Below are 13,008 nucleotides of genomic sequence, written 5' to 3'. Positions count from 1 at the left end.
GTGTGTGGCTCATGAATGTATTTGCCCCCTCCTTACCCACCCACATTATGATGAGGAACAGATTATACATTTTGAATTTTTTGAGTGTTTCTTTACACCAATTGAGATGAGCTTGTTTTTGAACTTGCATCAAATTGTGTGGAATGCAGTGGGTACAGATCTCTTACTCAGCTAAATGTTCATGCAATATGAGATGAGACATCTTCAGACAAAAAATTAACTTTGGGCTACCCTAAGTGAATGCTGTAGCACCATTACATTTCCCAATACATAGAAAGTAGCGAACCGGCAGTGTCTCACATTTGCTAAATATGTATGGGAATTGGATGTACATCTTAATATGTAGTATCTGTGGTAATTGTTTCAGGATACAGTTTTCGGTAGTGTTTGCAGCTTTCCCCACTTTGAAGTTACAGACCATGAAATTATAATAAATAAAAAGATCTTGAAAAGTTTTTTACCAGTGTACTTAAAACTTTTTGCACGATACTATTATGAAATATTTGGGTGGACATAGGTTACATATTTATATGGTTCCATAGCTCAGTCGGTACAAACCAAACCATTACAACTGACTTTATTAGTGTATTAAGACTCCTTTCTCTCAGGAATAGGAAAAAGGTATCAAGTTGAAAATTATGTCAAATACTAATGTCTACAGTCCCTTGGCGATGTAAATGTTTTAAGATTCAAAATCAATGCAATCAAAAGCAGTCGCCATTTGTCACATATTTTGATGCTCACAAACTGTCTCATCAAAATGTGTAGACACATGATCTGTATCAGGGCCAGCCACAGCATCTCAAACTTCATGTGTGCAGTGTATGCGGGCCAAGACCTGGCACTGTCACTCAACTTTGCTCAGTCCGTCTCGGAAGTACCCGGAACAGCACAGCAGTTCATTTAGCATTGTGGTGCGGCATTTTCCGATCGGCACAACTCCGCAAGTTCGGCAGAGTCGTGTGTCACTGCTGTTAATCCTTTGCTATTTGTTTGAGGTTTAAAAGATGTTCATAGGTCTGATGGCAGTTTGCGCTAAAAGAGGCATTCTAGTGATCTGTCATCATAACCCATAAAATTGAATGGGAATGGTAGAAGAGAGGGTTGAGAATTTTCTGTTCGGATAAGCAACGATATTGCTTATTTGCTACAAAATGACATTATAATACCAAGTAGGAAGAGTTCAAACTCAATGACAGAGCAAAAAATTAAGATGGTGGCAGACGGGATTCATTGTTCTGTACATCAAGAAGCACTTTGTGCTAAATTTGCAAGCATGGAACACTTGAAGAAACTGGTGATACAAATAGTAAAATTTCTGATTATGTATCCATTATTCTATTTTCAGTTGCAACAGTTTTTAATGGGAATGAATGGAGAGTATAGAGACTTCATAAATTACTACAAAGTGCATTGGTTAAGTCAAGAGCCATGCCTGGAATTATTTATTGATTTAAATTTAACTATTGTCGAATTTATGAAGAAAAAAGGAGTGCAGGAACGAAAATTAGAAAGTCTGTGATGGATTGCAGACTTCACATTTTAGATGGACTTACGGTAACTACATACTACCCGCAGTAAGACATTTCAAGGTAACTTCTTTCTGATTTGATGGGGATTGCTTCCATCCCTGGTGACATACTTCTGCAATCTTGTAGTAATTGTAAAATTCTATTTGTATGTGGCACACGAGTGCACCTAGACAAGCCAATTTTGAGGTGCAAATTGTTTAATATCTTAATGTTTCATGACATATGTGTCAAGTTTGATTTCCAGTTACTTCGTATTTCATTAAAATAAGTTAAGTTGAAAACTTAAAAAGTAAGTGTTTTATTCCTTTATATTTTAGGGAAATTTTAATCATGATGAAAAAATATATACCTCAATATTTCAAATCCCATATACAGCATTAGGTGAAACGAATATCACGAGCTTTGCTATCCCAACAATGAAATTATATAACACACACATTAAAGCCCCTTTCCATGCCAGAAAGCTTCAGGAAATGGGGAATTATAGATTATCTCAAATTGAATGCCTTAAACATAGAAAGCGTGAAAGGCGACGTTAGAATGTGTTTGGAGATAATGCTGCATAGAAACCAAACATGCTCTTGCCTTCCGTCTGGGATCCTGTATAAGATGAGCATGGCAAGCATTTTGCTACATAGCTGCCCGTAGCACAGCTAAGAATTGACAACATCTGTGCATATATTTGGCAACCCTGTGATTGTGCATTTACTTCAGCTTGTGGTCCTGAATTGTTCTGCTAAATTTGTTTGGCATTCTCACGTAATATGAGAGAGTGAGACACAACATTTAATTTTTGTACTGCAGGTGCGCTGTACTTCATATACGCTCTGTGCTAAGCCTATATAAAAGCAATTAGCAACCTCTGTAGATGTTTTTGCTGATACCAGTATTATTAACTCCCTACTGCTCCAGGAGCTACAAAACATGGGCACTTTTATTGGTTTAAATTTAATTGAATGCCATAAATACCCAATTCAATCACTGTTAAGTTTTCTATGAATCCGTACATGGCAAAATGTGCAGTGTACTTCTATTGCTATAGAGCATGCACTGCAAGGTATTCACACAGTTTACCACATACGTTTACCATAACAACATAAACGATGACAGTGAAACACACTACACCACAGTTACTGTGGCGTAATAACATAAGAATTAGCCACGAAAAAATTGCATTAATAATTGCTTCTAAAAGGAAAACAAATGAAATATAAAGCTTTCTATAACATTAAACAACTTAGTGAGATATTCTGACTGGAACAGAAACTGTAAAATTAATTTTGAGCTACAGAACTAAACGCGTTGCTGTTGGACAACTAATGGAAATTGTAGACATTGTTTGTAGAGCATCACGCAACAGCAGTAAAGCATTTAATACTATCCAAAGCAAAGAGTGATAGCTGATGCTTTCAACAAAGGGTGAGAGCACAGTGCAACAGTTTCACCTCATTTCAATTTCTTCTGCAGTTCTTCCCTCATTGTCAAGCAATAGCAGCTGGTCTGTGCCAGAACACCAGTTGTCGACGTACAGAACACGCTCTAAATATATCTCAAAAGTGTTGCCAGTACGTCGCCACTTTTCCATAAATTGTCAAACCCAGTATTTGTTGTTGCACTTTTATATACAGTGAAGTCCAAAATGTACCTAGTCTGACAGTCATACAACACAAATGTTTTTATTCTGAATATGCTGTCAGGATGACAGCGGTTCAAATCCATGTCTGCAATCCAGATTTAGGTTTTCCATGATTTCTCTAAATTGCTCCAAGCAAATGCTGAGATGGTTCCTTTGAAAAGGCACAGTTGATTTCCTTCCCCTTCCCCTTCCCTGACACATTCCGAGCTTGTGCTTCATCTCTAATGTACCTCAACGCCGATGGGATATTAAACCCAATCTTTGTTCCTTCTTCCTTCTGAATCTATTTTCCTTTGATGGAATAAATTGTTTAAAAGATTATTCGACTTCTGAACGAGACTTTCACAAATGCAAACCACCTGACATGAATTAAATGCACTGTGAAACTTCTTGAGATCTTTATTACAGATATTCCTAATTTTAAACAAACTGTCATCTCCAATACTGACAGAAATGTCACAAAAGCCCAGCATTCTCAAAAGTAAAATTCTCAGGACCTGATTTTGCTGAAAATTGGTGTGTTTAGAAGTATCTCTCTGAACCAGTAACTTTAACTTGAGCCATTAGAAGACAAGCAAAGCATAACTAAGTTCTTCAAAACCAGTATTTTTCCACTGTGACAGACAATGCAGAGGTTTTGAAGTACTTTTGTAGGTCAATACATAAAACAGAGTTGTTTCACCTGCAGGTCTTCTGACAGGAGTATCACGAAAAATACAAGAATGCTTGAGTCATTAACCAGCTGACATTTATGCCCTGAAGCACTCATCAAATACATGCTGTAAGGGCTGGAAATAGGTTTGCTTCCAATCAAAAGGGTCACTAAGGCATGCACTTTCCTGAAATGTTTCTCTATCATTTCTTGATTCTTCTGATGTGCAGGGCTTGTGACTGTCATTTCAAGATTCTATTAAAGACTTACCGACATCATAATTAACACTCACTGTCACTCGTAATGAGTTCTAAAGGTTCTCTACAGAGTGATCAACCATTACGATGAGACAAGAATGGACGTACTTAACGTTTGGGCAGAAACACGAAAAATAGTCTATATTTGCATTGAGGGACTACAGCAGCAAACGCAGATGTAGCTGGAACTCTGAAATTCTCTGGCAAGGCATTGCAGAAATTCTGCTTTGCATGTCAACATGTCTAGTGCATGCAGGTACCTGTGGCGGAGTGCACTTGAAGTTATCTGCAACAATGAGAGGGCTGACAGAACAGGGCACCTCAGCACACCAGTAACATGAAGGAAAACTCAGACCATACTTAGATGCATCCACAGCAGTCAAGTCAGTGGTTGGTCAAAAAATTTTGTTTCCTCGGAACCACTTTCAATACTTCGGCATAATAATTACTCCTATTCTGTAGGCATTTTTGTATGCATGGGAAGAGATTGGAACTGTATCTAGAATGTGTAAGGGCTTCTGAGTGAAATGTGCCGGACACAAATGCAGTTTGTTGCTACAAAGCAACATTCTCATCTTAAGAGTGTCATGTGCCACGCCTCTCTCTCTCTCTCTCTCTCTCTCTCTCTCTCTCTCTCTCTGCGTGTTGCATATTCTGCCTCGTGAGCCCTATCGGTCCACGTGAAATCATATTTCCTTCCCTATCCTTTTCCTCATCTCATCCCCTCCCCTTTGCTGCCAGTCCCAATTGCCACCGCTCTCCCCCCCCCCCCCCCGACATCCCCCCTTTGCCGCTGCCCCGCCCTCCCCCCCCCCCTTTGCCGCTGCCCCTCCTCCCCCCCCTTTGCCGCTGCCCCATCCTCAGCCCCCCCCCTTTGCCGCTGCCCCGTCCTCTGCCCCCCCCCCCTTTGCCGCTGCCCTGTCCTCGCGCCCCCCCTCCCCCTCCCTTTGCCGCTGCCCCGTCCTCGGCCCCCCCCCCTTTGCCGCTGCCCCGTCCTCGGCCCCCCTCCCCCTCCCTTTGCCGCTGCCCCGTCCTCGGCCCCCCTCCCCCTCCCTTTGCCGCTGCCCCGTCCTCGGCCCCCCCTCCCCCTCCCTTTGCCGCTGCCCCGTCCTCGGCCCCCCCTCCCCCTCCCTTTGCCGCTGCCCCGTCCTCGGCCCCCCTCCCCCTCCCTTTGCCGCTGCCCCGTCCTCGGCCCCCCTCCCCCTCCCTTTGCCGCTGCCCCGTCCTCGGCCCCCCTCCCCCTCCCTTTGCCGCTGCCCCGTCCTCGGCCCCCCTCCCCCTCCCTTTGCCGCTGCCCCGTCCTCGGCCCCCCTCCCCCTCCCTTTGCCGCTGCCCCGTCCTCGGCCCCCCTCCCCCTCCCTTTGCCGCTGCCCCGTCCTCGGCCCCCCTCCCCCTCCCTTTGCCGCTGCCCCGTCCTCGGCCCCCCTCCCCCTCCCTTTGCCGCTGCCCCGTCCTCGGCCCCCCTCCCCCTCCCTTTGCCGCTGCCCCGTCCTCGGCCCCCCTCCCCCTCCCTTTGCCGCTGCCCCGTCCTCGGCCCCCCTCCCCCTCCCTTTGCCGCTGCCCCGTCCTCGGCCCCCCCTCCCCCTCCCTTTGCCGCTGCCCCGTCCTCGGCCCCCCTCCCCCTCCCTTTGCCGCTGCCCCGTCCTCGGCCCCCCTCCCCCTCCCTTTGCCGCTGCCCCGTCCTCGGCCCCCCTCCCCCTCCCTTTGCCGCTGCCCCGTCCTCGGCCCCCCTCCCCCTCCCTTTGCCCCTCCCCCTCCCTTTGCCGCTGCCCCGTCCTCGGCCCCCCTCCCCCTCCCTTTGCCGCTGCCCCGTCCTCGGCCCCCCTCCCCCTCCCTTTGCCGCTGCCCCGTCCTCGGCCCCCCTCCCCCTCCCTTTGCCGCTGCCCCGTCCTCGGCCCCCCTCCCCCTCCCTTTGCCGCTGCCCCGTCCTCGGCCCCCCCCCCTCCCTTTGCCGCTGCCCCGTCCTCGGGCCCCCCCTCCCCTCCCTTTGCCGCTGCCACGTCCTCGGGCCCCCCTCCCCTCCCTTTGCCGCTGCCACGTCCTCGGGCCCCCCTCCCCTCCCTTTGCCGCTGCCACGTCTTCGGCCCCCCCCCCCTCCCTTTGCCGCTGCCACGTCTTCGGGCCCCCCCCCCCTCCCTTTGCCGCTGCCACGTCTTCGGCCCCCCCCCCCTCCCTTTGCCGCTGCCACGTCTTCGGGCCCCCCCCCCCCTCCCTTTGCCGCTGCCACGTCCTCGGGCCCCCCCCCCCCTCACCCTTTGCCGCTGCCACGTCCTCGGGGCCCCCCCCCTCACCCTTTGCCGCTGCCACGTCCTCGGGGCCCCCCCCCCCTCCCTTTGCCGCTGCCACGTCCTCGGGGCCCCCCCCCCCTCCCTTTGCCACTGCCACGTCCTCGGCCCCCCCCCCCCCTCACTTTGCCGCTGCCACGTCCTCGGCCCCCCCCCCCCCCGTCACTTTGCCGCTGCCACGTCCTCGGCCCCCCTCCCCCTCCCTTTGCCGCTGCCACGTCCTCCTCCGCCCCCTCCCTTTGCGCCCCCTCCCCTATTGTAAATTTTTTTTAACAAGATCGCGCTAAGTCACAAGCACTCCTTCTCATCAAAGAATTAAACTTGACCGATGAAAGATTGCATAGTGTAATCTGATTTTTAGTAGTGTGTTGCCATTGTAAAGATTTTTTGTGCGTACTTGTGTATATGCAAACTAAAACCCATTTGAGGCGAAGTAGTTGTTACATGCCATTTATTTTCTCATTGCAGGAGCGGATGAAAATGTGGAACCATGCCCTCTTGAATACAGTAGGTAAGATATGTTTCATATTGCTCTCATTTGTGCCACAATATGAAAATGTACAAGGTATTTATTTGGTTATATTTAAGTGGAAAGTGGTTTATCATGAGGAAAGCTATTTTCGAATTAAGTACTTTCACATTTGCATAAAGTCCATTCCGTTAATGCTTACTAATAGAACATTATCTTTTCAGATCTTCATCGAACGTTAACGTTACGTTGGGTAAGTACCTGTTATATTAAATTATGACACTTGGTTGTTGTGGTACAGTCAGTTACACAGCCTGGAACATGCAAGGAACACACGAAATGTGGTCGCAGGAATTGTCATTTGTCCAGCACCATCTATCATGGCAACACTGCATTTCCCCCTGCAGGTCATTTTATTAATGTTCATCCTCTCTCTGTGTGTGTGTGTGTGTGTGTGTGTGTGTGTGTGTGTGTGTCACACCCGCTGCTTCGCTAGTGTAGTCTGTATAGCCTGCAGATATTTTTTTTGTTTTTATGCAATCAAATTTTTATTTTGTTCACAAATACCAGTTTTTAAAATTTTACCTTCAAAGTTGCCTTAATAGTGACATACTTTCCAAAAGCCTTTCATCCCCTAGTTCACCACCTTTAGAGTGGAATTTCGGACAATCACTTCTTTAATTATGCCTACAATATGAGATCCACACCCTCTCCAAAGTTAATGTTTCTATCCTTAGCAGTTTGGGCTGAGCGGTGATGTCAATGAATCAGTCTGACCCAATTTCACCCCCTTAGTGGTTGAATTACAAAAAACAGTGAAACACGTATTTTTTCACTTCCAACTGAGAAGCCAACACCAATTTCCAAAAATTTAGCTGTAAATATGCGTTCACAACGAAATATTTTCATAAAATGTTTCACCTCCTTAAGGGTTGTATTTCCAAAAACAGTGACACGCATGTGTTTTATTTCTAAAAGAGGAGCCAAATACAAATTTTCATACTTAGCTTCAAAAATGCTTGCACAATGAAATATTTCCATAAAATCTTTCGTCCCTATAGTGGGTGAATTCCCAAAAATGATGAAACACTTATATCTTCTTTTATTATTAGTATTTTGAACTGAGAAGCTCATCCAGAACCATTGTTTAATAATGAGTCATACGTGATCAAGTGTTGTCATAGATCAGAACAACACTTGCATTGAGCACTCCTCACTGCTTGTTTTCCGTAGCCTGTCAGAATTTCCAGTGTTTCATATAGCATCCATGTTTCACCTCTGGGCAGGAAGTCAAGAAGCAGAATGCCTTTCCTATGCCAGAACAGTTTTTCGAACTGACACAGTCTGTTTGCTCTGTCTTGACCAAAGATCCACATGCCACCAATGCATCGACTGCTGCATCGTTTCCATGATAAAGTTAGCAACCCACATATCATTGCTGTAATCGTGGTACTGCTGCAGAAATGTTAATGCTGTTCCTAATTTACTAATTTTGTCCTCGGTTGATAGTTTTTTGGCAATCATCGGACCCACACTTTAAACAGCAGGCGACCAGGAACAGTTTCAAGCAATAAAGATCACAATGTCTGTGGAAAATGACTGCTGAGATCCATAATTGTTGAGTGACAGTTCTCCATGATATGTTACATAGCTCCACAAGGTAGACATTGACGAGGGACGGTCAGTGAGAAAAAGTTTTGTAAAGATTTGAAAGAAATTGTGTGTAAAGTTTAGTTTGTTAGAAGCCACTAAGTGCTCTAAAGTCAAAGTACCTGCACACACACACACACACACACACACACACACACACACACACACACACACACACAGTGCTCCATAGTAATACTTGTCTTACTGTGGTGAATCTTTAACATAAGATTATCTCTCTTAATGAGTAGATTATAACAACATTTTAAACTCTGTCATAGCCCTGCGAAATGTTAAAAATTAAAGTTTTGTTGCCCCACAAATCTGTTAGTTGGGCAACCTCCACTGATACTGGGTTCCGGGATAGTTCCTTGGTAACATAGATAATTGTAAAGTAAAGGTGCTAATATACATGTTATGATGTAATAGTAGTCGTGCGGGCTTTGTTTGCATGTTACAGTGAGAATAAATTCAAAACTGTAAAATAAAAAATAAAAGATTGTCTTTAAAAATGAAAATCCTTATACAACAAGAATTAAAGCATCAGAAAGTGCAGAAACTGAGTTTTGTGACTGGCTACAATCAGGACTTCCATGTCACAGCCACTGCTGTTGACATAGTGAATAGTGGAGATGCCATTACATGTGCAGATTGGTACATAATTACTAGACAGAGCTATTGGCAAGCATAGGAAAGATGTGTACAATGATTCTGAATATTGGATACTGAGAGTTGTGCTCAAGGTGGGTTCCAAGAATGCTGACAAAAGAGCACAAGATCAAAAGACATTTAATAGGTATTGTTGGAGCAGTTTACAGCAAATGGAGAGATCACTTTGAACTGGAAAGGGAAAGGCAGGCAGTGGAGTGGCACTACCCATACTCACTGTAAGTGAAGAAATCTGAGGCAGCTTTCTTAGCTGCATTAGTCACAATGACAATCTTTTGGGATAGTAATTGTGTCTATCTCATGGGTGTGTTGCCAAAAGGGTCAACTATTAATTCAGAGGCATATGTAAAGAGACGGAATAAACTCAGGAACTGTTTCCGAAGTGTTCATTCTGACAAGAATCAAAAATAGATCTTGGTCCAACACTACAGCTCACTCTCGTGCACGTTTCTGAATTCATGAATACACAACCAGGAGACCGAGCAAGTTCAATAGCGTCATGAGGCAGTGCAGAGTGATACAGCGGTATTCGGAAGCATTGCTTTATTCTCATAATTTACAGAAGCATAATGTAGGCGCGCCGCCCATATGCTATTCCTTGAGTCCAGCCGTCTCAGCACTCCTGGACTGCAGACACCACTGCTGCCATCTGCAAGGCCGCTCAGCTGGAAACCAGCTGTGTTCGCCCGGTCATTTTTCGCTGAGGCGTAGCGACTGGCGTCGTTCCGTCCACGATTCCGGAGACTGTTACAGTCCTTGATCCCTGCCGCCCTCCACCCTGTTTGGCCTGCTCTGTCCGACCATGGGACGAAGGTGGTTGTACTGGTCACCCAGGGCCCTCAGGCTGCCGCTGCTCCCAGGACAGGACCAGACTCGAACCTGTGCCCTTCTAAATGCTGTGCTGCAACTTGCCACTAGTGGTGCTTGCTGGATGGCAACACCTGCTGCAGTCTCCAACACTGTTGCAGCATTGCTGTGCCTCCCGCAGCATACGCTTCGCTCAGACCCCAGTATGCCAGGAGGGAAGCGAACGTGGCCCGTCCTGGACCCAAAGCAGACCGCTGTCACTGCCCTCCATCAGGCAGACCGTGCAGTCTCCAAGTACCCGGCTGCCGTTCCGTCCTGCCCTGGTATTGCGTCCCCAGAGGTGGAGTCCAACCCAAACAAGTACATAGAAATAATGAACAGGTTACACAGAATATTTACAACATCGCTGCCAGACTGGCCCCTATTGCGTCCCCAGAGGTGGATTCCAACCCAAACAAGTAAATAGAAATAATGAACAGGTTACACAGAATATTTACAACATCGCTGCCAGACTGGCCCCTATAAGCGTAGACCAGCACAGGTCCGACTAGACTCTCGTCTGACCTGGCACCCACTTGTCTCTAGCTAAAATTGCCCATCTATTTTTACTGCTTTTCCCCTCGCTTCCAATGTAGTGTCAGAGAGAGACAGAAACTGGGCAGGGGTAAATTCCCATACATCAGCCATTTACACATCGCCCTCCTGGCTCTGGCCTAGTGCCCCAGCCTCATACATCGCAATAACTTCAAGCAACGCTGCAGTTCCCTGCCTCGCTGTTGCTTCACACCAAACACATCGTGCGTGAAATAACGCTGTCACGTGCAACAACGCCATCGCTGCTCCGGCCCTGTTGACTCTGCGTGGCCTACTGACTTCTGACTATTACTACACACTGCCAGTGGCCCCAGACTTCATTGCTCAACTGCACCTTTACTGAATTATAACAAAATTCCTCTTTCCTACGACTAAGATTAATACTAGTGCAGCACACCTCCCTCCTTTCAACAAGATTCGTCGCGAATCGAAATATAACAGTCATGGCTTGTGGCTGCGTAAACATACCTAGTTCACAAACTTATATGCTACAGACTAAAACTAACGAGAACATAGAAACATTAACGCTACCCCTATACACTGTTTACACCTGTCACCCATGTCGTAGGCAACTGATGTGTTGGCACCTCCTTTATTGGTGCACATTTCCACACTCTCCACAAAGCTATACCAAAGAAAAATTGAAAAATGGCACACCCTGTGGCTGAAATGATCTGTCATTATCCTGTTGCTCCAATGCTGTTGTAACATTCGAACGTACTCCAGTACTTCATTAACCGTTATAGATCCTTCCTGTGTGTTAATGAAGGAATGCAACGTTTCCAAAAACTGTGGGTTTAACATGGAGTTTAAATACGTCAGATCCTGCGTTGCTAATATCTCGAGAACCCCTTCCCACTACAAGTCACTACACCATCATATGACATCCTCAATCATTCCCAATAGTTCACTCTGCCCCTATAGAATTTTCTGAACCAAAAAAAGAAAAACATAAAATGAAAACATGCCATACAGTACTATACACACAATAATTTACTCCCCCAGTGACCATAATGCATACGGAACGTTATGCGTCCGCTGTTGTCTCTCCACCATGACCTCCTCCTTCCGTTCGCTTTGTTTAGCCGCTGAAATTGGCTCACTTCCTTGTAATTGAGGTAATCCGTCCACCATTCCTTTAAAAGGCTTTACTCTACTTACTGGATAACGGATGTTTTTGTTGGCAGCTGCACTTTAACATTTACAGGCGAAGTCATCTCCACAATCTGGTATGGTCCGTGGTACTTCGTCAAGAATTTTTTCATCTTTCCCTTAGGTGTTTATTGTTTCGTGATCAGTACCCATTGACCTACACTGTACTGTGGTAAAGGTCCCAAAAGCTTATTCTGTTGTTCTTGCCTTTCCAGTGCTTTCGTATTTGCCTTCTGTACCCTCTTCCATACTTCTCATATTGTCCGTGCAAATTTCCTCATTGCGGCCGCTTCAGCTCTCGATTTCGGACGTAGAACGCCAAACAGTGATGGCAGCTTTCTTCCATAGACCACCTCGTACAATGACATTCCGACCCCCAAATGTATTTTAGTGTTACAACTCGATACCACATATGGATGATAAACATCCCAGTTATCATGGTTACCATTCACACAATAACTTAGCATTTTTGAAATTTTCTCATGTACTTGCTCCATTCACCCATTTGTCTGCGGATGAAATGGACTGGTCCGAAATTTTTAATTCTCAATAACCGACACAACTGTGACATAAATGCGGACATGAAGTTCATTACCTGATAGGTAATTATGGTATCAGGCACCCCAAACTTCAATAACCAGTTATTGACTAAAGCTTGTGCTACCGTAATTGCCTGTTGGTCTGGTATTGCGACCATGGCTAGAAACTGCGAAAAGTAACCAATTATAGTTAAAAAGTAACGATTCCCTGCCGGTGTTTTTGTTATATGGTCTGCAGACATGTAGCCCGATAAACTCGAAAGGTTTCAAAACCTCTGGTACCCCTTGCAATGGAATTCTTGCGCGCTTCACATCCACTCGCTGTGCACATGGTACACAATTTGCTACATATTTTTCCACATCCCTTCTCAGAGTGCGCCACCAAAATCGTTCCGCTACCCATCTTTCCATTGCTCGATGATCCCCATGCCCTGAAAGCACACGATCTTGGGCCTGTTTTAAGACTTCCTCTTTCAAACTCTTTGGTACCACTACTCATGGTCCACAACTGGTAATTCTGCGCAACAAATTTCTCTCTACAATGACATGTGGTTGAGTTCTAAAACCCTGGCACTCCTCATCCTCTGCTTGTGCCCTTTGCCATTCCATGACGCTCTAACCCATTGCTTCTAATGCGTCTAACTTGCAACTTAATGCATCTGCATTCCCGTGTTTTTTCCCTGACTTACGAATTACTTCAAAGTCAGACTCACTTAAGTTTAGAGCCCACCATGTTAACCGACTACAAGGATCCTTGAGTCCCAGTAAC

The 13,008-nt window shown here is 45.8% G+C and overlaps 1 protein-coding gene across 3 annotated transcripts in view; it reads left to right on the top strand.

Annotated features, from left to right (window-relative positions):
• LOC126479166 (centrosomal protein of 112 kDa-like) overlaps positions 1 to 13,008 on the top strand; it is a 164,968-nt gene that overhangs the window by 132,089 nt on the left and 19,871 nt on the right. For all 3 annotated transcript variants that reach the window (XM_050103761.1, XM_050103760.1, XM_050103759.1), the window contains 2 exons: positions 6,831 to 6,873; positions 7,056 to 7,084. In XM_050103761.1, coding sequence (XP_049959718.1) covers positions 6,831 to 6,873; positions 7,056 to 7,084 — 72 coding nt within the window. The remainder of the gene's footprint in view (positions 1 to 6,830; positions 6,874 to 7,055; positions 7,085 to 13,008) is intronic.

This window comes from Schistocerca serialis, chromosome 1 (assembly GCF_023864345.2).
Source record: "Schistocerca serialis cubense isolate TAMUIC-IGC-003099 chromosome 1, iqSchSeri2.2, whole genome shotgun sequence".
NCBI lineage: Eukaryota > Metazoa > Arthropoda > Insecta > Orthoptera > Acrididae > Schistocerca > Schistocerca serialis.
The sequence above is the reverse complement of the archived record's forward strand: the minus strand, read 5'-3'. Positions and strand labels throughout refer to the sequence as shown.